Here is a 26,402-nt window from a genome sequence, read left to right on the forward strand (position 1 = left end):
AGCCGCTCCTCGTCTGACTGAAGGGAGGAAACGTGGAGGAAATTAAAGCGACGTGTGCCGGCATTTTATGATAACAGACTCTTTCTTTCCCTTTATGGGAAATGGCAAAAAAAAAGACAAAAATGCGTGTGAATTTAGTTCATCCATTTCTTAGTGAATGCTTCTACCAATCAGCTGGCATCATTCTCCTCTGTTACAGAACAAGAACGGGTTGACAAGAGTTCCTTCTCCAATCCACAGCAATTTAACATTAATTCAATCGCCTCAATGTGTTCAAACTATTCTAAATGTCATCTTGTGCGATTTTGTCTTTGGTGAAAAACTTGCGGCGGTTTATCGGGGATTAATAATAAATGAGCATTGAAGGACATGGGATTCTTACTGTGCTATAGAATGGTGCATTGATAATAATGGACTTGTATTAATGTCGGTATTGACTATATTTCTGGTATCGTAACATCCCTACGGGACACGATGCCTCTTCTTGTTCCTTTTCTGCCAGTTGGCCACTATTGATAACACATCAATGTTCACCATTGTCTTGGCGGCGTATAGTCCACACGACTTGCTGCCGGTCTCTTTTCAGGTGAGTTTAAAAAGAAGATTGAACTTGTGCTCACGTGTGGGAGCTACAAGTCGTCTGCACAGCTGTCACGCCCATCGCTCTCAGAGCTTATTAGTCATGCAACAACTCCCGGTCCAGACACCCCGACCTCTCAACCCCATTTCTACTTTTCCAATCAGCCACTGCCATGAAGTGTAATTGCAGTGTCAGGCTGCTGACTTTGTTTCAAGTCCAGACCCACTTGATGGCTGCAAGAAGGACACTGCAGGCAGAATTTCACCCCGTTGCACCACAAAAATAAAACAAAACGCCTCCACTTTGCTCCATTTTCCAGGCACAATGTCACAGCCGAGACCTTCTAACTCACTTTTTTAAGGCTTTCCAGGCGGGTATACTTGGATGAAAGTGCTGCTGGCCTCTCTGCCACAAAGAAAGCCTTAAATACATATAGTACACTCGTTGAAGGCTGATCATCGTCGAAATGAAAAGACTCTTAGCGCCATCCAATACAAAAACACTGCAAGACATTTGACCTTTTTATTTAAACACCGTTCGAGTCTCAGGGTGTGAGATTGTTCACGCGTGCTCTCGAGTGAACGTTCACTTCAGATTTAAGAAGGCCGATTTATGGGAAAGAGTCTGCAGTGAGAGGAATGGCAGCAAGGTCCCGACTTCACTAATAATGATAGTGTCTGAGGACACTCCTTTATCCAGGCGATAAATCAAACTAATAATAATAATTAGATTTTCATTCGACGTGGCGATGTCAGTCGCCATAAACTGTCCAACCGATCAGCAGTCGCTCCGCGTGATGTAATGCTTTTGCTTATTTCTTTATAAAATCAGATTGATAAACCAACCAGAGGAGAGCGGACTAGGCAACAATGGAGCTTGCCTGTCCTCTGAAACAAATGAAACAAGCCACAGGTGTGCGAATGTGCCCTAAAAAAGGAGAAAGCAGTGAAGTAGCGTCCTAGTGGGCTATAATATTTGTGTATTATATCTTTATAAATAGTGGCCTGAGGACAAAACAGTCTGCACAGTGTAGATGCAGGGAGATAACAGCCTGCTCCCCGAGTGTGTCACAATAGAGATCCACACGGCATCGTTGCAATCGGAGAGGCTAATCTGTGTTATTCAATTAAAAAAACACCATTCATTCCAGTTTAGCAACTTCGGGGCTCGCACACGGCGTCTCCGGTGCAGATCAAGGGACAGCTGGATCGTCTGTTGTCTGCAGATTAGAGGGCGTGTTCCTCCTTCAGATCTGGAGGGTTCCTGAAGCCGGACGCTCACTTGAAGCTGCATCAAAACGCAGAGAGGACGCTCGGCTTATCTCGCGATCTCACACTTGAACCAGAAGACCCCATTTCATGCAGCCGGCGCATCCACAGTTTTGTAGTCCTCTCTTTGAGCCCGAGTGCTCCTCCTCCCACGGCAGCAGCAGCAGGATGTGGCTTACTAGCGCTCCCTGTCTGTCATAAACTGATAAGTCAGGGTTGCTTAAACCAGTAACCCCCCCCCCCCCCCTCTCTCACACACACACACACACACATATGTCCTTGGAGAGCGGCTGAGAGAAAATCTGTGTGTGCGTAACTGATACATGTAAATTGTGTCTTCAACGTCCTCCATGTTCTACAAACCGCTGGATGCAGACGTTTCAGCGGAGGAGCCAGATTGTAAGATCAGCACTCGTCTGCCGGGAGGCAAAGTGACGGCAACGGATATCAAAACACTGGAAAGGTCCTCCAGTCACAGGCGGAGGCCGGTTTAGTTCAGCCTCGACGGGATTAAGGACACCACAATGTACGAGGACGAATCCTCAGATGCGATGTGTGCATGCGTCCATGTGAATTACCTGAAAGGCAGGAAAAGCATTTTTTTTTGCGAAAGATTGCATGTTTGTTTATGATTTATATAAAAAAGCTTGGAGAAAAGAAATGAGAGTTCGCTGACTATTACAATACTGGATTAGCTTTAACCCTAACCCCAACCCTTTAGAGCAGCACGTTTATTCAACACGCCGCTAATGGATAACCAAAGACTTGAACAAAAAAAGCTTTTTACACCAAGTATGATCGATTACAACCAGAAAGTCAAATGTTAAATGAGGGTTTTGTTGTTGTCCTGAAATTAAACCTGGCCTCCTTAAGTAGAGAAGAAATGAATTACGTACAACTGATATCTGGAAAGGTGCAGCTATTAAGCATCTTATACTCGAAACCTTTGCCACCCGATTGCTTTTTACGGTAATCTCAATAATAATCACGTATTCAGCGAGCTGCATGATTGAATCCACAGCGAAAGTATCCAAAACCATTGCCCAAAAAAAGCAACCTCAGATATCCCATTCTCCTACCATAATAAAGACTCTATTTCGAAGAGACAGTTAGTGGTTGTTCCATCGCTTTGGCAAAAATACAAAACTTATTCGATTCAGATGAGAGCAACTTAAATGGAACAAAATGAACAGTTCTGTTTTTGGGCAGGAGTATTTACCACATCCAAGGCCCCGTTCCTCTAAGTGAGGGCTTTATGAGGCTTGAGCGACAGTAATGCCCATGTAGGAACAAGAGGTGACATGGCCACTGTGTTATTTCACCTGACTCTGGAGGAGACGTCGCGTACAGGTTGGTCTGTGAACCACACAGAGAAATAGCTTAGTGTAAAAAAATACCCTTTTAATGCCACGTCAAATTAAATGTAACACTTGATCATATAGATTAAACCAAAGAAAGATTGAAAAGCAGGAGCAAAATAAAGCCCACTATTATTCATAAGTACTCGATTGTATTGACATTTGTATATCACAACAATTTCTCGTAACTTAGTCGATGAATCTGGACCCAATAAGTGGCAGGAAAATGAACGGATGGATTAAGCGATTACATGAAATGTTGCTAATTCTTATCAAGATGAAGTTGACTGCAGGATGTAATGACTATGGGATGATGAAACCATCAGTGATTAGATTTGGCTCTTGAAAGCTTGCTTTCACGATGACATTCGGTCTGCCTGTAAAAGGCCAAACTTACAGGAAAAAGAAAGTGTGTAGAGGATACTTCATACTTAGTCATTTCCTATTCTCACAAAAGTAACTGCTTTATGAGTTGATGAATAGTGATGACAGTGTTTGCTATATGTCTGCTAAAAGGACTGATCAGCTTCAGGCATTGATGTGTATGGTAGCGCTGTTAGCATCGTTAGCTGCAAGCCGGCTACCATGGTGAGAGCCATGTGGAGGCAATCCCTCAATCATAGAAAGGCCCTTGAGCCTTTATCGACTCGTCGAGGCCTCCAGGTTACCTGAGCTTTAGGCCAGATACCCTGTTATTCTCGATAGAACCATGTTGAAACACAACAAGAACCACAATGCATTGCTTGACCTTGAGGTTCACCCGAACTGCGGAATAAAGTTGTTGCTCTGCAGCGGAGCTTTTTCTGTGAAACAGCTGCAGGAACTGTTGAGTTTGCTTTGCAAAGAGATTAAAGCTGTGCCTTAATTACAGCTCCGATGGCACAGAAGAGGAGAAGCGGCCGTTAAACAGGAAGGTTCCTATAGGTGAGATGGAGGAGGGAAGAAACACTTCAGAAACCTCCAGCGACAAAACAGTGAAACCTACATTAAGCGACTGAGTGTGATGCCAGGAGAGTTTGTCGAGCGGGTCACGTCGCCCCCGAGCGAGACCACAGAATCAGGAAACTACTGCGAGTGCACGATGGAAACAAAAGACTCTTCACAGAACGAGATGACGGGGCATATTTTAGGCGCCGGCAGAAAAGCACCGTTTGACTCTCACGACGGGAGGCCACGCTATTTAAGCGGCAGAACCGCCGATGAGTTGGTTTGGATTCATTACAGGCAGAAAAGGAGTCATGAGCAGTCATAGATTGTTCCTTAAGAACCAAAATGCATTTCCACTTCTGAACTGCGTGTCCTTGTTCCTAAAAATAAACCCACAGAAGGAGCGAACACCTTCTGTGTGCCGACAGGATGTCGCGGCTCTGTTTGTGGCTGGCGTCAGAAGACAGACTCACCGCTGCTGCGGCTCTTGCGGTTGGCCTTCCCTCCCGTCAGCAACATCTTCAAGCTGTTCCTAAACATGACTGCAGCTGATGCCCTGGACCGAACTACAGAAAAATCTGTTGAAAGAAAGAAATGACAGTGAACATGAGTTCAGTGAGAACAGACATTGTTAAGAATAGAACTCAGATAGAACACGTCACAATAAAACTAGGCAGTGCTTTTACGACCACATCCTATGACTCATGAATCAAGTATTGCTTGCTGTATGCATTCTGATATCTGTCATATGGAAAGGTATCCACAAAGCTGTGAATTTAATCGTGGTTTTTTTGGCTCAATGATATTTTGCCAATACTGCTGGTGAATAGAGTTGAAGTGAGAATTATAACACTCATGCCACAGCTGTAGGACTATTTTAATATTCGTACTGGGACAAGAGGAAAAAGTTGCGGGTCAGAAGAACAACAACAAAAAAAGAGTCTTTCAGTTATCAAAAAAACCCAGGAAGTGCTCATTTTTACATGGTGGCCAAACGGTGGAACGACAATGTCAGTCAAACGATGCCATGGGGCCCCAAAATTGATTTTTGTTGAGGGAAATCAAGTTCCCAGTACAAACAACTGAATAACACCTATCTAAATAATTAGGTTCTACAAGTTGTAAAAAGCACTTTTAGCCAAATCCAGAATTATTTTGTGAATGAGCCCATAGAACAAGATAGGGATGTGGATCGGAGGCGGAGCTACAGGAGACGCTTGTGGGCTTGCTGTAAGGGCCCCATATTGAAAGATCGGGGTCATTTCATACTCGGCAGTCACTTTGCTTCATGCGGCTCTGAGCAACTTTTACAAGACTGAATCGGCCCCCGACGCCATATCTATTGCTCTGTATCCATCCGTGGTGATCACACAGACACATGCCGACCAGCTTAAAGCGATGTATAGCTGACGTCTCTCTGCAGCGGGTGACATTACATCGGCAGTTTGTGGTAAATAAACAGAACCTGCATAAACACTAATTTGTGGAAATAAAGTGAGGAAAACCATGTGCTTCCCCTTGAGAAGGTCAATGCCATATTTAATATTATGAATCATAGAGGTAAGGAAGAGGATGTTTCAGAACAAATAAGGAGCAACAATGATGACAGATAGACACCTTAAACAATAACATTGTCTTTATTTTTGCAGCTTGTTCTAAAAAGCTAATCCCCCCCCCCCCCCATACAGGAACACACATCTCTCTGCTGTGAATAGTAAAAGGCATGGCAGCAGATGTTCCTCATTAGGTGGGAGTGACTCAGCAGAGCCCACAGACGAACTCCAGCGGAGAAGCTAGCTAAGGACCCAAACAATAAAAAAATAAAAAGGAAGACATGGAAAAGCTCTCAAAAAGCCCTTTCCTCCTCCCCCCCAAGCCTGCTTAACTAATGTTTTTCACAATCCCCCCCTGACCTTTAGAGAGGGTCTAAAAGGCTCCGGGATCATAAGACTTGCAGACACCGAGGGGCACGCTGGGGAAATGACAACGACTACGAGACAACTCATGATGTTTATAGTCAGGCGAGATGAAACTGAGACGTACCAAATCCATCTTTTGCTCGCTTGACTGATTTATTTATGAATTCTTTATTTTTTATTTTTGAGAGAGTAGGTGCGGATTTTCCTAAATTGTAATGAGGTATCTTTGACTCTCATTGAAAAGAATATATAATTCTCACACTAAATGACCATTCACACATTGCCTGAAGAATATTTTGTTATAATTGCGCGCCTCTTAAGCAAAACAAAGTATCAAAAAACTGAGACGGTTCTTGATTAATATAAATAGATTTTCCTTAAATTTACACCTTGGATTACACGTACATGTAAAGGCAAGGCAAGTTTGTTTTTATAATTTCAACAACAAGTCAGTGCAGTTAAAGTAATAAAATGCAGTAGTGAGATGGAGAAATTGATTTATATCCTTAAATCTTGTTCAATTAAAAGGCGACGCAAACAGACAAGTCTTCAATCTGGATCTAAAGGAGCTGAGGGTCTCTGCAGAGCTTACAGGTAATTTGTTCCAGATATGTGGAGCAGAAAAACTGAACGCTGCTTCATGTTTAGTTACGACTCTGGGAACAGGAAGTCAACCCAGACGACCTGAGGGGTCGGGATGGTTCATAAGGTATCAGCAGATCACAAATGTATTTAGGCCCTAAACCATTTAATGCTTTATAAGCCAGCATCAGAATTTGAAAGTCAATCTTTGTCGGACAGGAAGCCGGAGTAGAGATCTCAGAACTCAAGTGATGTGATCCACTTTCCCGGTGTTAGCGAGGACTCGGGCTGCAGCGCTCTGAATCAGCTTGTGTAGCCAGCTTGCAAACGTGTTTTGAATAGTAAGACTTTGGTGAAGCAGCGATCATACAACTGGAGACATGAGACTTGGATTATACCGCAGGAGTTGTGTGGTTTGGTTTTGCTGCTGTCAAACAAGACCGTCATTTACTTCAATGCATCAAGACTTTTCTTTTGATTCTCTTCAATCAGAGCATGCGAGAAAAATCGACTTTCTCAAGGTCACATGGGAAAAGTAATAGAGGATTGACCAATGTCTCTTTTGTAGGTGAAGTATTCCTTTTGAACGTATTTGTCCACAGTAAGTCTCAACAAGTTTGCAGTCCTGGCTGTTGCCAATTTAAAGTTTAGCTCAAGTGTAAAAGATAAAGGAATGAAAGAGAAGTCAACAACAATATGCCAGGTGAAAATTGAGGGGGAGGAGCCACTGTAGCTGCCAAAATGAGGCCAGACTGAGCCACAGATCGACTCAGGTCTTTTCTAAAAAAAAATCCAGCCGTTTGTTGTTTTGAGGGAAGCATGAGTGGTGAGTAGTAAGTATTCTGTTGTCGTGTGCACAAGAAACTAAAATCAGAATTGACTCACTTTCTTTGTGTTCGATTAAGACCTTTTTTGGTTCATGACACCCCACATCCATCACGCCATCATCTGATCCCCGCATCACTCTTCAAACCACAACACAGCCCACTAAATATAATGAGCTAACTATATGAGGATAATTCAGAGTTAAACAAAGGAACGTACATTTCTGTTCAATATATCATCTCTTTTTACGAGAGGATCCTGCACAATTAAATAAAGGGCTGCACGGTAGTGTAGTGGCTAGCACTGGCCAAGCGCTTCCTACACTAACAACCCAGCCACTAGAATAACCTTTTTTTTAATCTCACTATGATGCAAAGATTTGTACATTAGCGAGAATGTAGCACAGAAATTTATTAAAATGCTACTGTAAGTATCGATATTCTTCACAATAACTGATTTCAACAAAAGGGTTGCACAATGACATGCAATTGCAGCTAAACAAGAAAAATGTATGAACAAATAGATAAAAGCATTGTATTGTTGTACTTTGTATCAGGGAGAATAAAACAACTCTCTGGGAAGACAATATTTATAGCATCTTATGATGCATGTGACAGCGGGTGCCATTTCCCTCCCCGGTCAATAGCGGCGCCTATCACGGCCAATTCAAGTGAAGGTTATGGCATTTTTATAGTGTTTTATCTTTTCAAGTATCCAGTTCAGTTTGCATCGCACGGACAAATAATTCCAGAGCTCATAAAAACACGTCTCAACTCCTCTGATTGAGAGGTATCACTGACATTAATATGTTTGACCTCATTTGTCCGAGCGGTGTTGCGTTGCCTGGCCGTTGTGACACGTTCCCCTTAAATCAAGAATGAGCCCCGATGTGAATCAGTTGGTCTGAGAGGAAAGGCGGACATCTTTCTCTCTAACTTTTGTCTCCGATGCAGCAGCTCTACTCCCGTGTATTAAAGAGAAGAGAAGATTATAAACGTAGTATCAGCACCCGATACAATTGTCTTGGCAAGCGAGTAACCCGATGCTTCAGGCAAACATTCCCTCAAAACATTCATTCATTTTTGTTCTTTCAGAAACAATGTGTGAATAATTATATGTGCCACAAAGGGCACAACATGTAATGTTTCATACTCAAAAGAACAAAGGAGCATCAGGGCCGCGCGTCTCTCGATAACAAAAGGGTCTACTGCTGAAATATCATCCTGCAGATGCCAAAAGGATCATTTCCACCTGTATTCGCATGTTAAAAACAAGAGTTTTTGCACGTAACTAAAGCAGAACGTGCGGTCCCGCGAGTGAAATCGTATCCCAACGCCGAGAAGGCTCCCGGCCCACTTCCATCTCTCCAACCAAGAGGATGCATATAACCTCGGCCAAGTGGCCCGTGTCTCCAGATCCGTCCATATAAAGATATTAACCACCGTATAGATTAGACTTCTGTACCAGAGTGAGACCGAGGCCTTCTCTTGACGACCTTGGGGCTTGACGAGAACTATTCGACGCTTGCGTTTCAGAATCCTCATGATATCCTAAACTTTTCTGCGTCACCATTTCAAAAATCTTGAGTGTAAATGTAGGCTGACGAGCGATGATAAAAAGTCTGTCTGCAACCAACCCATTGGTACGTGTCATGTGCCGTCCCATGACGAGCTGTAGACAGCGGTAGCGGGGTGTAAGGTGACAACGGGTCACTCAGCTCTTGGCGCGCGTGCTTCATCTCCAGAGACTCAGGCCCGGCTGCGCGAGTATCCGCGCGACTCACCGCAACTTCACCTCGGCATAAAATATGAGCGGAGAGCAGCTTATTGTGTCTGGTCTGGTTAGCGCATGGGCCAGAAGGCATTCTGTGATTAGAATACTAAATCACAATCCCAGAAAAAATTCCTGACTCAGTCAGTGGATATCGTCTCCGAGAGGACTGCGGATGAAATACGAAAAACGTTCAAGGCACAAGGTGTGATATCGCCGTCTGTTTCTCGAGGAGGCGATCGATGTATGACATCTTAGAGGACGGGTTACTGAGTCGGCAAGTGAGCGCACACGCACGCGTACAGCCGGGACGCCACGGAGACATAGGCGCCCGCAGGAATGCACCCGCAGTCCGAGCGGCGCTTCACCCGAGGGTGTGAGCGCGCACGCATCTCTCGTTCCCACTCTGAGCCCGTGTACCGGCCGTCGGGAAGGAAATGCCGAGAAAGCAGCGCGCTCTCGCGGGTTAATGTGCGTAAGCGGATGCGGCATCGCAGCTCGGGGCTCTTCCGTATCTCGGGCACGGCGCTCCCCCGGTGTGTTAAATAAACACTTTAAAAAGGCACATTCACCGGCGTGATGAGACACTTTCATCCGGCTGCGGTCGTATCGCGTTGAAATCCATCATCCAGATAGCTCGATGGTGTTTTGAGCCCTCACCGGCACCTTCCAGGCAGCTGCTGCCTGGAAGGTGCCGTGGTCCCCTCCCCTCAAAATCAATCAATCGCAATGCCCCCCCACCACTTGAGGAGCGGCGTATTTTCAACTCCAGCATTGCGCGCATGGCAGCGTTTTCATATTCAAACCACTTGGAGCGATTAACCGTATTTTTCTTGGTTCAACAATTTTCAATTTCAATAAATTTATATTTTATATTTTTTTTTTAATTTAATGTTATTTTGTGTATTTTACCTCAACCAGGAAGCAGATGATAGATTATGCTAATTGGTATGTGGTTTTAGCTGTGCTACTGTAGCTAATCTAAAATAAAAAAAACATAAACAAACAAAGTAAGAATTTTAGATTATGTATTTTTGTGATTGAGTGTGGTTTAATGTGGTTAGGTTAATGATGCCTGTGTGAGGGTGAGGGGCTTGAGACTGGCTGACTCACTGACTGTTGACTGCTAATACCTGAGGCAGCCAGGGATAGTCTTTGGGCAGCCAGCATCTCTGATAGTTGATAGGTGTATACTAATATCAAAGAATCACTAACTACTTAAAGACTTTAAAGACTACTTTTAAACTTAGAAGAAAAGAAAAACTAAAACTATTACCAACTCCAAAACTATCACAATAGTTCATTGTCACATTGGTTCATCACATTCATATGTGCATCAAATTCTGTGTCTACTACATGATGTGTTTCCCATTTTGATACCATTTTGTTAAGGTTGTGGAGGCTGTGTAAACCCTCCGTCATCGCTCTGCAGTGCTCAGCTATCCAGCCTGAGAAGCCAGAGATGGGCCACAGGGAGAGCCACGAGTTCAAGTAATTTGCATATTCCCACATTCAAGTAATTTGCAATATTCCACATCCCATCATTGACAGGTTTAATTTACATTATTTTTATCCATTTTTTATTTTTTTTATTTTTCAACAGACTTTTCCAACAACCCAATCCAGACAGGTCAGGCAGATCATGTTGACCTCAATGATTAATTTGACTACCTTTTGGTATGGTGGTGGTGTGTATGGATATTGGTGAACAAGCACAAGTTGTTTGAAAATTGTATATTAAATTGAATTTGTTTGTTGTGTGTAATTTTGTTGTGTTTGGAAGTGTATTACACTTGTGTGTATGTTTGTGTGTATGTGTGGTAATTGGAACTTGGCTTGAACTTTATTTCTTGATTTAAATATTCTGATAATAAGATAAATTGGGTGGTTAATAACATGCATAAATTATAATTACAGCATGGACAAAACAGGCAGTGTCAACAAGGAACAATAACAGTACAACAACAAATATATTTTCAGCCATAGTTTATAATATTATTTTAAATGTATGATCAGAGCATTTTTATGATGGAAAACTTTTTTACATTATTACACAGGAGACACACACACACATGACACACAAGGCCAGTGACAATGTGACATTGACTTTATTGAAAATAAAAATAAAGTAAAACCCAAAAATGGTAAAAACAAAAAAAAACGTAAAAGCAAACAAATATAAGGCAAAACAAATTTACTAAGCAATAAACTATAAAGATTTAATTTCATATAAATATTAAAATATTTCATTGGGGCAGGGTGGGAGACAGTGGAAAACTGGGGAAAGATGGTGTTCTGGTTAGTGGGTCTTCCCCGCTGTGATCTGTCTTTCGTATCTGACCCTGATTGTGGTCTGTGGTCTGTCTCTCTGTGTGTTCTGTCTTTGAATGCAAAATAAATTTCTGAGTCTCACTCCTCTCCTGATCTCTCTTTTCAAATTCTGTCAAAGTTTTAAAAATTTCATTTCATCACACTTCAACAATATTATTAATTATTTTATTAATATTATCTAACAATATTAGATTATATTGTATTTACATACAGTATTGTCTGTCTTTACATACTATCCCAAGACTGCCATCTCCTCAACATGAAAAAATATACATGGCTGTTCAAATAACCCAAAATAGTGATGTGAAACATTTTTTTTGAGATTAGTTTGAATTGGGGAACTTGTATTAGTAGGAAAAAATTCTTGAAATTGAGTTTCTATTTTTTCATTCATTATTTACATGTTTTATCATTTTATTCATATGTTTAGTCTATTTAGAACCCCTCTCTTTGTTGTTATTGTTTTTTGTTTAGACTAAAACCTTTTTTCTCTTACCTTTGTGTCTATTTTTTCATTCATAAAGTTAACTTGCAATATTATTTTGAAACAAACACAACACAAGCTGAAAAACAACAATTAATGAAAATTAAAAGAAAAATAATGAAAAAACATAAAAACAACAAAGTCTTAGCCATACTACTGGTTTTTCACACCCACTGACTGGTTTTCAGCAACCATGTAACTTCCACACACTGAAATTACTACCACTACCACTGCCCTAAACCTATGCCTAGCTGTGCAATGCAAACCTGCTGTGATTGCCCGATGCCTTTCAAAAAGCATGCTGAATTCTGAGGGACGGATGGGAGGGGATGGGCAGGGATGGGGAGAGGGGGGGATGGGGCAGGAAGGGCAGATGGGCAGGATGGGCTTGGATGGGTGGGGGAGGCAGATAGCTCCACCAGCCAGGGATGGTCCCAGCAAGTCACAAATGGTGATGGGTGTTTGTTTGCAGTGTAGAGTATCCAAAGTAAGTAGTTTGAGGAAGTATACAAATTTGTTATAGAGTCCAGATTACTTTATAAGTACCAGATAAATTCTAAGAAATAATAAAGAATTTTTCCCAGGATCTAAAGTGTGTAGTGTCAATGTGTGAAATTTATAGGCCATTTTTTAATTTCTAGTCAATAAATTTTGCTGTGAAATAAATTGAATTTTAGTCTCAAATAAACTGAAAGAGAAATTACCTTCATTATAACTATAGAGTTGAACAAACTGTAAAAATAATCTTGCAGAAGTTATTCAATAGGCCTATCTGTATGCAGAGGCATGAGGATAATTTAACTAAGGCAATAGGTAAAGGGTAAATTATTCAAATGTCAGGTGCCTCAATATCAAAAAAAGGCTCTGGTCAGCTGAGCAATCAAGCAGTAGTAAGCCAGGTGCAACAAAGGGTGCCTAACCCAGGCTAATCAGGCAAGCAAGTGCAAGCTAAAACCCAGGAGTAAGCAGCCTGGGAGTCAGTCCTCTGGATAGCTGGCTTAAGTGCAACTCTATGATGGCTTGTCCAACTAACTGCTGGCAGACTGGCTCACCAGCCCTTACCTCAAAACAGCCTACAGTCAATGCAGTAAAGAACACCTGCATCAGGCATCTCACTCAGATCACCACTCAGAATTAACAAACTCTGGCACACAGAAGTCAACCAGCCCAACGTCAACATCATTTGAAAAATAATGTTTTAACAGATTTAGCCATAAAAAATTAGAAAATACATTACCACATCTTAAAATTAATTTAATGCCATTAATAGCTAAAATTTATCTTTACTTTTAAGTACTTGTTGCCAACCACAATATATTACAACCATTACCTTAGCTAACAGAAATAATGAAACCACAATGACACAACCACAGCTAAGAATAAAGTAATCTATAATAAGCTTACTGATTTGTGATGCGCTTTGAACCAAATGAATCCAAGGTTAAAAATAGTGGGATAGAATGAATGAACCATGAATGCAGTTTTGTGGGCCAAGTGGGTCGCCTCCGAATTCCAGTGGCAAGGGTTTGAGCTGCGCGCATGTCAAAGCGCCCGGAGTGCCTTTGCGGGACCGACGACCCTCCGGGGTGTCAGTGAGCATCCAGATACCGCCATGCACATTCACGTCGTCCAGAATCGATAACAACAAGCACATACCAACTCAAAAGAATACGAATTCTGCTTTTTGGAGAAACTTATTACAGTTAAAATACAAACTAATGTCTTCATCTGATTGCTTTGCATAATTGTGTGCATGTATAGTAAATAGAAAATAGAAATCATTTGTTGTCATTGAATTAAGTACTAAATTAAGTAGCAGTTCTGACGTGCAGACACATACATCTAACAGTAATAATAATAAAGAGGATTATAAATACTATAAATAGAAAATGTTTATTTACTGTGAACAAAAAAACTAATATATTGCACTTTAGTATATTGCATATTTGCTGAGTTGTATTGCCTTTAAATAGAAGTAATACATAAATAAGGAGCATATCAATGTGGCCTTGGGCTCACTTAACCCTAATTTGATCCTGTATGCTGTACTGAGTGTAAAGCTCAACTGAAAATGTTCATTCATTACTAAAAGTCCTATTTAAATAAGAAAATACTATTAATTTGTCACGTATTTAATTCAGAAAGGAGTATGCAAAAAGGCTTTACTATGTGGTTATTACATACAGACATATCTATTTACTGAATAACCAGACAACTATATTGTGATATATATCATTAAAGAGAGAGGAAATGAAAGATTGTAACTATTTGTAAGCTTCACAAAGTCCGAATTATCATTCAAAATAGGTCTAAATCTAAATATGCGTTTTGAAACCTGATCGATACCGGCGTAAAAATGATTTAAACTTTCACTCCATCACCGGCTTTAGTCATTAGAATAATAATTGCTTGGTCATGGTATTATGTGTCAAATATGAGAGGATTATCTTAGGTCTCCTCATGATGTGACCCCTCCCGTAGAATGAATTAAACTTTTAATCACGCAGCTCCATCTACATTTTTAAACATAAAAGAAGCCCCGCTGGCAGAAGCCTGGACTGAGGACCGACGTGACCCTCCATTAATTACAAAGCTTACTTACAATCAATAAAGCATCCTTTAATGGGGCCTGCCATGGCACAGGCCAGTGTTGCAGGGCGGCCAACAGGATTTATCTTGTGTTACTCGTGGCCTCAAGATAAATACAAAAAAATCTGAGAGGAAGCCACACAGACACAATCATGGAATTAGGGAGCATGGTTTCCCAGGGGAGTGCACTTACTGTGATTACCTACAACACAGATGTTATAGCAGAGCGAGCTTTTTTAAATCGAGGCGGAAGGGAAATTGTGCAATTTCGTAGCGTGCCCACCATTAAAATGAAAGGCAGGTGAATGACTCGGGGAATTTGTAAGTCAAATCTAATTTTAAAAATAAAATATGTAATAAGAATCCGTCTGGAAACTGGTCATTATGAGTTCCCGCAGGAAGAAACGCGGCTCAATATTGCCGTCGCAAGAGAGCCGATCCCTCAGCGCCAAATGGAGGCTGCCCTGAGGGACACGCGTTTCTGAATCCGGCAGCGTGTCTGGAAAACATGAATGTCCGACCGTAATCAAATAAGAACAATGGCAGACGAAGCCCAGTTAGAGAATATTTATCTTGAACTGGCAGTATTATTGAAACCGAGTCATCCACGAGCCATTGATTTCCATGCACTGTCTTCCTTTTTCATGGCGGCAAAAGCATCCGCTCATTAGAACAAGAAATCCTACGAACACATATTCACACACCAAACAAACTAAATTAAACCGGAGCCTCCGGCCTCGCGCCCTGCCACCTGAGGCGGGGATGAATCACACGCCCATCTCCAGTTTGAGGAGGGCCAGGGGAGCCGAGTCCCATAAATCACACTGATATCGATAAGGGGAAGTGTCGGCGCCCGGCTGGCAAGGTGAGAGCTGCACAGGGCGATGCAAAAACCACTTAAGGTTGCTGGTAACAAAGTTTCGCTTCTGCCCCGCGATAAATTATTTATAAATCTAGAGATGAATGCCCCTGCACTCGAAGGCGGTGATGTCTGTATCACGATGCGCCGCATACGTGGGGACGATCCGTCACGGGTGTGATACCTTTGGATCCCAGGGTGGCCAAGATTGTTGTCTAAAAGCTCCTGCTTTCAACTACTAGATATAGATGGAACATAAGATATGTTGTATCCTCGTTTTAATGGGAAAAGCTGTCCAAGAATGGGAATGTTTTTCAACCAAAAATCAGATTTCACTTACTTAAAATAGTAGTAAAGTTAAAAGTATTGGTCTTTATGATGTTAAAGCCCCACTATGTAGTTTTTCCCTTTTAGCGCCCCCTTCAGTTTTTGAGGTATTTAACGTTTACTTCAGTGTCGTAAATACCCAGTTACGATAGACGCAGCCTCGCATACACTTGTATTGAGTTGGGATCATGTGTTGTCCTGTATTATAATTATTATTATTGTTATTGTTATTATTTGTACGTGTCACGGGTTATAAAAGGTGACGAGGGGGAGGTGACGCGAGGGTTTTTTTGTTTGGAGCGCGCTGACAGGCGGCGGACTCAGAACGGCAGCAATCCGGTGACTGTTTCTATTTTGGATTTATACCAACGGGCGGGATCACTAATCTGAAGACTGCGCAGGAACACTGAACTGGCCCAGCACCTACCGGACTAGGGTGAAGTAGCGCGGGGATTGAACGCGGCGCCTCGCCACGTTTCCGCCTGGTCGGTCAGCTGTTTGCCGGCTTTTGGGGGGAGGGGTGTGTGTGCGCGTGCAGTCATTTACTTTTGTTTTGGGGGACTGCAAAGACTTTGGGGACTGTCGGGATCCGGGGATTATACTTCGTTTTGAGTGGGTTTGATTGTTTGTAGTGTATGTGTTCATTTTGGGGGCTTGCCGATGCATTGAATTTGATTTAATATTAAAACATTTTGGTTTCCGCATATCGACTGTGTGTTTTTCTTTTACGACCATTTGAGCAGAGTTAACACCAGAATTCGCAGATCCGCCCATTCCCTTTCTTTTTTTTAGCGTATTGTACCTTTTCCCCTTGATTGAGTTGCTAAGGGCGAATTGTTACAACATAACCAAAAGAATGACAACATTTAGTTTAGATGAAATACCGATCGCGTTTTCAGCCTATATACGTTGTTTTCTAAATGTTTGAATGTGGAGTACGTGTGATCGAATACAATATTGTTGACAACACCAAAAAGCTACATAAAAAAGCTACCCTTATACTGTAGCTGAGAGCGTGGAGTGGCACTATATGACATTGCGTAATCACTGCCGGAAAGCAGGTCGAAGTACATCCGCCCCGGATCGGGCGGCTCCAGAATCTTACATAGCGGAGTTATTTCCCCACAGACCCCCGATGGCAATGGCGGAGGCGCAAATCGTCATATTAAAAGTCATTGTAGCGGCACAATTTTTTTCAAGCTGTTATTTTAAGGTACAATTGTTACATAGTGTTGCTTTAAAATGAGAGAACTGTTAGCGCCGTTAGCTGCTAACCACCTGCTTAGCCATCGTCATGTTGGGAGCCGTGTGGAGACAATCGTCATGCTTTCAATTTCATAATGAGCACTGATAAATGATATTGTGGGTTTATGTTGTGGCTGTTTCAGTGAACCCTGTTAAAAACTTTGTTTCTGGGAAGTCCTGGCTCTATAATAGTTTTATACCCATGAGCCTCATGTGCCTTTGCTGTGGAGAGGAAGCCAGTCAGAGGCGCTAATCAGTCATACTGAGTTCTGTCTATCGTGCCGTAGTTACTGGATTCTTTCAAAATAGTCCTGTAATTGGGAAACTATCCAATTTAAGCCGCCGAGTGAGTAATGTTTTGTTAATAAGCGCCTCGGACACAGCGTTAAGATCAGTGGTTGGATTTGTTTTTTAAACCGAAATTAAATGCAATGCATCTCTTTCTTTACATTTGAACTTGATCGAGCCAAGAGGGTTTTACGTCCATCAGAATCATGGAGGACTCTCCAACTGCAATCCACCGGACACTGTGGATTGTGTAGTGCAGAAAATAATGGTACAAGTCCACGGCTGTGAACACACCCGAACCTAACCGCAGGTACTCCATGTGCTCTCCATTGACACACAGGCTGTTATTTAGGGCCGACTGTGGGTCAGTGGGTAGCAGGTCAGTCTTTCAATCAGGGGATCGGCGGTTCAATCCCCACCCTAGTCGATGTGTCCTTGAGCAAGACACTTAACCCTGAATTGCTCCCCGTAGCTGTGTCTACGATGTATGAATGTAACATCTAAAGTGTCTGAGTACCTTAAAAAGCGCTATATGGATTATTATTATTATTTAGACGAGAGCAAAGACGACGTTTGGGACAGGTTCCCAAGAGCACTTGAAAACAAGACATGAACATTCAATATTTCAACCTCTTTGAGCTTGGCTACTTGCTTATTTGGCATGTTGAAGTGAAAGTTAATGCATGCCCTTCATTAAAGTCCATACTGCTCAAGTTGAGTTTCTTTTCCGAGAGCTTTGGTTGTGTCGTCTCCCTGTAGGGGAACAGAAGTCCTCCCACACAGGCCAACTGGCACAAATTGTGACCAAATCTATGCCCAGTTAGACCGTCTCACCCTCTTGTTCAAATCGACTCAAAGGAAGCGGCTGAAATAGCGTGTCAACCTTTATCAGAGTCAAAGAGAGACAAATGAAGGAAGGCATAATTCATTGCCTTATATTTCCTCCTGTTTGTTTTTGTAAACGTCAGGGCGAGACCAAATAATGGGATGAAATACTGTGAGCCGTGAATGCAGGTGAGGCCGATTCAGGCAGGAAACAAATCATCTAAATGACCAAAAACCTACTCAGAGCTGCGTGTTCAAAGTTTGGTCGCACGTCTTCTTCATAATCTCTTCAATGGTTGACAGCGTATATGTCGGCGTTTGACAGTGATTAATGATTCATTCATTTGTATTTATTTCTCCCCGCTGCAGGCACTAAAATGACAACGGCAGCGCGGCTCAGATTGTCATGCGTTGTGAATGTGCTGCTTCAGAGCTCCCTCGCTCTGGTTCGCTGTGAACAATGGCGACAACACGGTGCGACTGAGCGGCAGCTTGTGTGGAGCGTAAAACCTCTCCGAGCTTTGCGCCACGGCAGGTAGAAAGAGAGAGACACGCTGGAGGAGAGCGAGGCGGAGGAGTGAAGTATTGGGACTCTTCTACTGATGGAGCATTACCCGAGTTAACGCGTATAAGATTACAATTTCGCAACCATTGGAGCTGCATGACGATGATGTGAAAGGTCAAACTCTGTTAAATATTGCCCAGAGAGGAGGATGGTTTAGTAAGACAGCTTCCATTAATCCCACCGACTGCTGCTTCCCTTCCACTCCCCCTCCTGCATCCTCTTCATGCAGAGAGAGACCTCACTGCTACACCTGCTGGCCATTTGGAAGTGCTTCCGCACCATCTGCATTGGTTTCAAGTTTCAAGTTTCAAGTTTTTATTGTCACATCCCCTTTTTAGTATAATATAATCGTCGAAATTTGAAATTAACAAAACACCCGACAGCAGTAGCAGAAAAAAAAAAAAAAGAATGAATAAAAACTATAATAATACATACACACAAAAAAAAAAAAAAGATAATATAATATATATATATATAAAACATATATATAGATATATTATATATATAATATATATATAATATAAAAATATAATAAATTTTTATATATATATATATATATATAATATATATATATATATATAATATTTATATATATATATAATATAAATATAAAATATATAATAATATATATATTATTCACCAGAATATGTTTGGTGTGTGTAGTAATGAGTCCAGTGTGGTTCCAGCAGCTGGCCCTGATGGAAGAAGCTGAAGTTCTCTGTTTGTTGTCTGTTTGATACTGCTGTGGTATCTGCCTGACAAGATAGGAAGAGGGTGAACAGTTTGGGGGGGTGTGGTTATTGTCTTTCAGCTGGCCCTTTGGTGCTTATGTCCACTGTGTGGGAAGGAGGGATGGAGGCTCACCCATGTCGTCACCCCACTCCTGTACTCCCCCACGCTCACCCCCCTCCCGAGTGCCTCCCCAGAGGTGCCACGCAGTGAGTGCGGTGCAACCAATCAGACTGGTGACTGGTGTAGGCTGTAGTATGCGGGGCCGATCTGAATTTGGGGGAATGTTGAATTTCCTCAGTTAACCACAGGAATTTAAGTGGTTGCGTTGTTTTGTGGTGTGTTTGGTGTCGTGTGGTGTGTGGAGGTCGGAGGTGAGATGAGCGAGGAACTCCTGAGAACTTGACTCTCTCAGACTCTCTGCATCTCTCTCTCCTGCTGTGCCGTCCTCTCTCCTCTCGGGTCTGTCCCACTCCTTCTCTTCTTGGGGTTGAGGATGAGGCTGTTCTCCTGGCTGTACCAGTGTCCATGATCCCTCTGTCTACCTGATGTCTAAGGTCAGCTGTCTTGAACACTGTCGTGTCATGTGTCTCCAAAAACGATGTGATGATGTTGAGAGGCTGCAGCGCACTGCAGGAGATGGGGTGGAGAGGCCGAGGAGTAGAGGGAGGAGGGGGGAGGAGGGAGAGGCTCCCCACCTGGTGGAGGAGGTGTCAGCCACTCCTCCCAGCCGGGCTCCACGTGGTCAGGCACCCAGCCGCGGTGGGTATAGTATCCTGCAGCCCTGAGCAGCAGCGGTTGGTGTCAGAGCTGCGGGAACAAGCTTGTTGAGCAGCTGCCCCACAGTCACAACCAGCAGAGTCAACAGAGTTCCTCCTCCAGGTGGGAAAAGGTGGAGCAGTGTGGGGCTGGCGTGTGTCGGCCATGTGGTGACGTCGCATGGCAAATTGTTTTTGGTCCAGCAGGCAACATGGGCAATGCAGTCCGTTGGCAAACCTGACAAGCAGGCTTGTCTGGACCAACCTCTCTTTACGGGTAAGCACATTCAGGGGGGCTGAGGTGGGGGGTGTCAGACATGGGGGCACAAAGGGAGACAGGAGCTGGGGACAGGCAACAGCCTGGATGGGCCACAACAGCCTGGGACAGGGACTGAGAGCCTGAGTGTCTGCACTGCCTCTGAGAAGCGCCGGCCTGATGCGGGACCTGCTGAGGGGCCGCCGTCGGGACCTGCTGCCTGCTGCCTTGTCGGCCTGACCGCTGCTGCTGGCTCTTGTGCCGGCCTGATCTGGGAGAGCAGGCTGTCTCTGTGGCTGGCTGGCGAGCCCGGCGTGTGCTCCTCACGGCCGTCCTTCGAGACGTCTCCTTCACGCCTGGGAGGGAGGTGAGGCAGAGTCACAGGTCTTCTTCCTCTTTTCTCCGTCTCTTCTCCTTTGACCTTCCTGTCTTCCTTGTCGCTGAGCGCCGTGGCTCGCTCCTGTTCCTGAACTCCTTCCTGAACGCCGCCATTTATCCCGATGGGTCTGAGGGAATCGGGCTCTCACGGGATTGCGTCCCATATCACGAGTCATTTAGTTTGTTGCGAACGGCGTGATCAACGCGGTCGATTATTCCATTGATCCGCGACTACTGATCCGAACCTCATGACGAACAACATGAACTAACATTTCTGTGTTGAGATCAGCGCCCTCTGACGTACTGTTGTCCGTCACGCGCCCGACTCTCGTGGGCCGTTACGCCGAACATGAACCAGTCCTTTGCATAGGCCTAAGCCTGGGGCGACGATTGGTCCGACTGGGTCCGATAGGTGGGTTGCTTCTTGGTCAGGGGGCTGTGGGCGGCGGGGGTAGAGGAGGAGAGGCGGTGGTCGGGTGGAAGCGGTTTGGTGTGGAGGAATGGTAGTGAGGCCGGGTATCCATCCAGTGTGGTCATCCGCAGCCCTGCAGTCCGAGCAGAGGTGCCAGGAGTGGTATGAATAAAATAACGATGAATCTAAACCTAATCTGAATAATAGCCTTTCATCTCTGTTGCCGACATGTGACGCGGACATGCCCATCATCGGGTCTGCGGAACACATGGGGGAAATGTTGTTTTGCATAAATCCTCCTCGAGAGGCTGCCATTTGTATGCCTCTCGCTCCCCGATCCGGTTCAAACTAATAGACCAGAGCTGCAGGAAGAAGAATGGCTCGGTGTCTGACAGGCAGCTTAGAGGGGCAAATAGAGTCGTGACATGAGGAGGGAAGGTCGTTCTGCAGAAGGCCACTAACCGCAGGTAATCAACATGGGCAGAAGCGCACATTTGCATCGAGGTGGAGTCATTTAAAAATCAGCCGGTGTCTCCGAGCAGGTGCTAGAATTCGGAGAATTAAAAATTGCCTGCAGCATTTCTCCCGTTTTTCTTCACTTGAGTGGTGACCTCACTCTTCTTGTGTACTGCCGGTGACATTCGATAGAGGCAGTCTCAGATTGTATTTGCTGTAATCGCGCTCCAAGAGACAACAGGGTTGCAGGGTCAATAAATGCTGAATTCCATTAAGTTACATTTAAATGAGCGACATTGCCTATTAAAGAAAAGGGTTCCTGCCTTGATTAACAGAAATCGGCACTACTGCAGAGGCCCTGGTTCATATATTATTGCTTTCTGGATCTCTGAATTGTGTTTATTTGAAGATAATGGGCTGGCAACAACATGTTGCATCAAGCTTGCAGCCCCAACAAGGTACAAGCTGGCATCTGCCCCACGGCTCATGAACTTCCAGGCCTCTAATAAGCTAAAATTGTCCTCAAAACTATAACATAAATGCATCTGACATGACGAGGACCTTCAGCTGGATCCTGATTTAATGTCCCATCTTGTTGCCTTAAAAATTCAGTTTTAAAACGGCAGTGTTGGAAATTAGCTAGAACTTTAAAATGATTGACTTGAAAAACTCTGCCAATCCGTTTCTAATTAAAGTAGCAGGCACCACTCGCTCCAAAACATTGCACTGACAGCCTGTCCCTCCAAGCCCTCCGAAGCCACTGCCCAAAATGTTCATGATGAACGTTAACAACCAACATGGTTATTGTTAGCGCTCACAGCTGTGAGGCCCCCGTCCAATCTTTCCATTCAGGTCACATTAAATGAGCAGATGGTCCTATTACAGTCTTTTGTCTGCCACAGATTCTTAATTTTTAGTCTGGGCATTTGATTCCTTGATTGCTGTCAGGAGGTAAAGACAATATAAAATATTTTTTAACACAACCCTACATTTAAGACTGTCAGTTTTGTGATGAAAAAACCTTTGGGGGGGGAAGTTGACTTCAAATAGTGGATAAAAAGAGGAAAGTCTCTTAATATGAACCAAGAACATTAGTTTGATCAGTCAAATATTCCTAACTGCATCCAGTAAGATTCAGTGTAAGAAAAAACAACAACAATAGACATTCAAAGAGATGTAAGTGATTTCTTCTTCCCTCGACACTCGAGCATATAAATGGCTGTGATAACTTCTCGTAACATCCCCACACATCTCCTGCTGGCTCGACTGTCACACGGATCCAGCGTCAGCCGGAAGCTGGTTTCACACAGAATGGTAACGACCCCTCCCTCCCTCTGCGCTGACAGTGGGTTGATTTGAGCACTTCAAGGGAAGCACTGAATAACCAGTGAGCACAAGCTCCCATTTGCTCTCATTTCATCATGTCCATGTGTACGTCCCAGTTTGGTTCATTTCCTTCAAATGCTTGACCACACAACACAGCCAGAGGCCTGTTGAGGGCTTCTAGTGACTTTGTATCTCTGAGCAGCAGAGCCAGATAAAGTGTTGGACTTCTTTGCCTTGGGGGAGTCGTGCATCAAGTGCAGCTGAGTGGTTGATAGGCTTAGCATGGCTTCTGAGTGGAAGCAAAACCACGGGGAGGACTCCTGGTTCGGTTCCCTCCACGAATCCACAGAAAGTCCTCTTCTGAAATTAAGTTAAACCGACTTAAAAGAGCGCTAGAGCAAAGACACTGCAACTATGTGGGATAATGTGCAACCCTCTGCACAGGCATCAGCAGCTGAAATTAATTGCAGAGCTTTAACTTGCATTGCTGTTGCAGAAAAACCAAAACAAATTATTCTTGTGTTGCACTGCAGCAATGCGACCGGCCAATCAGAGTTTCAACAACAAATGCACAAAGTGTAACGGTGCTAAAACCTAGTAAGTGAATAAGGTCAGCCATGATTTAAGCCAAGCAAAGGTTGTAGTTAACGATTGCTGGCCACGCATCAAGCGACAGAGTCACCAGACCGGCGAAATGTAGATGTTTCAGATTTTGTACAAACTTAAATGCCAGCATTACTAAAATTATTTTGTCACCATGTTTTATGTCCAATCAAGTCATGGGAACAACATTTGTAATACTCGTCCACTATTGAGGGAGAGCAGCCGCTATGCAGACATGATTCACGCGAAAGGTAAAGAAAAAGGTTTTATTTCTCTGTAGTGTCTTTTCCATAATGTTGTCAAAAACTTCGGAGCACATTAGCATAAAAAACAAGCAGTTAGTGGATGAACATTGACGGTGTTTCCCCCAGCGATCACGTCGCAGCTCATTTCGTGGTGTCGTCTGCAGCATTCACGCTCAATACAGGACCAGTTAAGAAAATGGTTGTCCACATTAGTCTCACACTAAAACATAGGAAAATAGGGTTGAAGAATACCAAATTACTCTTTAAATAGGGGAAGGGTTGAGGTTAAGTGACTAAAACAATTGCATTAAGGTTACATAAATATCGTGGTTATGGTTAATAGAAAGTAAATTGTTTAGTGCAGTTCTGAGACGAGATTCCTGATTTACATATCTTCTCTTTCTCCATTGACTGCTGTGCAAGACAAAATAAACTAAAACAGTTATCTCCGACTGCCAGTCAGGTAAAGGTGGAAAACACTGGCCGATGAGGGTCAAATGTCTTCTCAAAGAGGTCACGTGTTGTCGCTTTCTATTTATGACATCCGCAGATAGCGCCGGTGACGTCAGGCTAGCCCACACGGAGTCCAAGTGCAGAGCAGGTAGAGAGTCATCAGACATTCAGAGGGCGGGTATGGTTTCAAAACCGCAGGACAAGAACAGAACCGATCAATACAGTACTGCCGACCATCCAAACAGCCAGAGAGAGACGGAGTGGCTCAGGTATGTCGCAGGGGCACCTCTAATGACATGTAGTGCTGCGCAAATGAGTTTCCGCCCTCAAACGGGCCTCGTAAATAAAATATAAAAAAACGCTCCAAGTGTCAAAAGTGATTGTTGACCGCCTCGGTTCTGTTCGTGTCTGGGGAAATAAGTGTGTGAATTACATGTGCGTGGCGATAAACGTGGTTTCATTGGAGCACAGGCGGAGAAAGGAGATGAATCCATTTCCACATAAATTATGCATTGGTCCCGTATTACCATCGCCGTGTTCACGTGAAGGACTTCATTGTCCACCGTGAATCAGCGGCATCGCATCTCTTTTCATGTCCTCACAGACAGTTTCTATGGGAGACGTGTGTGCTTTTGGCCATCAGGTAAAATGAAGCGCTGACAGCTTCAAGCAATGTTCTCTTTACTTCTCTCTTAGAAATGAGGCGCCCCTCACAGGTTCTACCTGAAGGGCTCATGATCCACCCACAACCATTTGCTTCTAAAGAATGCTATTTTTAAAGAGAGGGTCTTTCAAGGCATCTTTGTAAGACTACAAGTGCCAAGAAGAACTCTTTAGAAACAAAGAACCCTTTTTAGGAGCATGGTTAAGCTCAGGGGACCGCCCACAACACAGGATTGTGAACCGTGATTGTTGTGGCTTACACAGCACCACATCAGACCCAACCTTTTAGGGTTCTAGATGAAACCCCCTAGGTGGGTTCTAGATGAAACCCTGAGGAAATAAAAATGTTCTTGGGTGAACACTCTGGTCGGGCTCAAGAGAAAACCCGTGGGATATGAAAGGGTTCACGATTGAACTCCCTAGTTGGGTTCTATATGAAATCCTTGGGATATAAAAGGGTTCCGTTGGAATACAAAATGGTTCTCGATAGAACCCCATGGTGGATTCTGGTTAGCACCGTTAAAAACGTTCTAAACAGAACCTCCAGAGAGGGTTCTGGGTGGAACCATTACAACAAAGAAGGGTTGTCTTGATGGAACCTTTTAAATATAATTGTAGGTGTCACCCTTTATGTTCTAGGTAGAACCTTCTATTAGGGTCCTGTGAACCTTGATGAAAGGGTTTTCCTACACGGTTCTAGTTGACCCTTATTTCTGAGAGTGTACCGTTTTGTTTTGGTGTAATCAGTTTTGCTTGTGGAAGGAAAGAAGGATTCGATCTACAACCAACTGAGTCTTTATAAATGTTAAGTATTTTATTACAAGTTTCTCCAGCTTTAATAATATACTTCTCCTTTTTTCATCCAGACTCACTATTAATTCCAGAGCCAACGATACAATAATACAAAGAAAAGATCACATTAGAGTGCCTCCCGAGGGCAGTGATACCTTCAGGGCTGCTACTCGTGACTGTGCATATCTGTGTCTGAGAAGACGGTATAGAAGAAAAGAAGCGAGTGAGGGCGAGCGGGCGGGAGAAAACATTTTAAATTACTTGCTCTTCCAGTTCAGCCCACCACTAGATTACTATCAGGCCCGGACTGACGTTTGATTTAAACCGTAGACAGGACCGCGGGATACGGAGACCCAATTAGCGCGTTAGCTGGCCGCTGACCTCCGATGGCGAATTGATGACCACCAATAAATGTCTGTTAGATCCCATGGCCACCGTGGCGGTATGTGTCAATCACGTGGCAGAAGAGATGGCGCTGCAGTTCAATCCCACACTCGCATAGTACCACGAGCTTTGGAGAAATCTGGAAAAAGGAAGGCTGGAAGATGATTAGAAGTCTCTCACTCTGATGTTGGCAATCATCCGAGGA

At 43.5% G+C, this 26,402-nt stretch overlaps 1 protein-coding gene across 3 annotated transcripts in view; it reads right to left on the minus strand.

Annotated features, from left to right (window-relative positions):
- Window positions 1-26,402, minus strand: part of tanc2b (tetratricopeptide repeat, ankyrin repeat and coiled-coil containing 2b) — a 140,804-nt gene that overhangs the window by 92,530 nt on the left and 21,872 nt on the right. For all 3 annotated transcript variants that reach the window (XM_056429844.1, XM_056429845.1, XM_056429843.1), the window contains one exon: window positions 4,607-4,711. In XM_056429844.1, the coding sequence (XP_056285819.1) occupies window positions 4,607-4,673 (67 nt within the window). In that variant the 5' untranslated portion in view covers window positions 4,674-4,711. The remainder of the gene's footprint in view (window positions 1-4,606; window positions 4,712-26,402) is intronic.

This window comes from Pseudoliparis swirei, chromosome 13 (assembly GCF_029220125.1).
Source record: "Pseudoliparis swirei isolate HS2019 ecotype Mariana Trench chromosome 13, NWPU_hadal_v1, whole genome shotgun sequence".
NCBI lineage: Eukaryota > Metazoa > Chordata > Actinopteri > Perciformes > Liparidae > Pseudoliparis > Pseudoliparis swirei.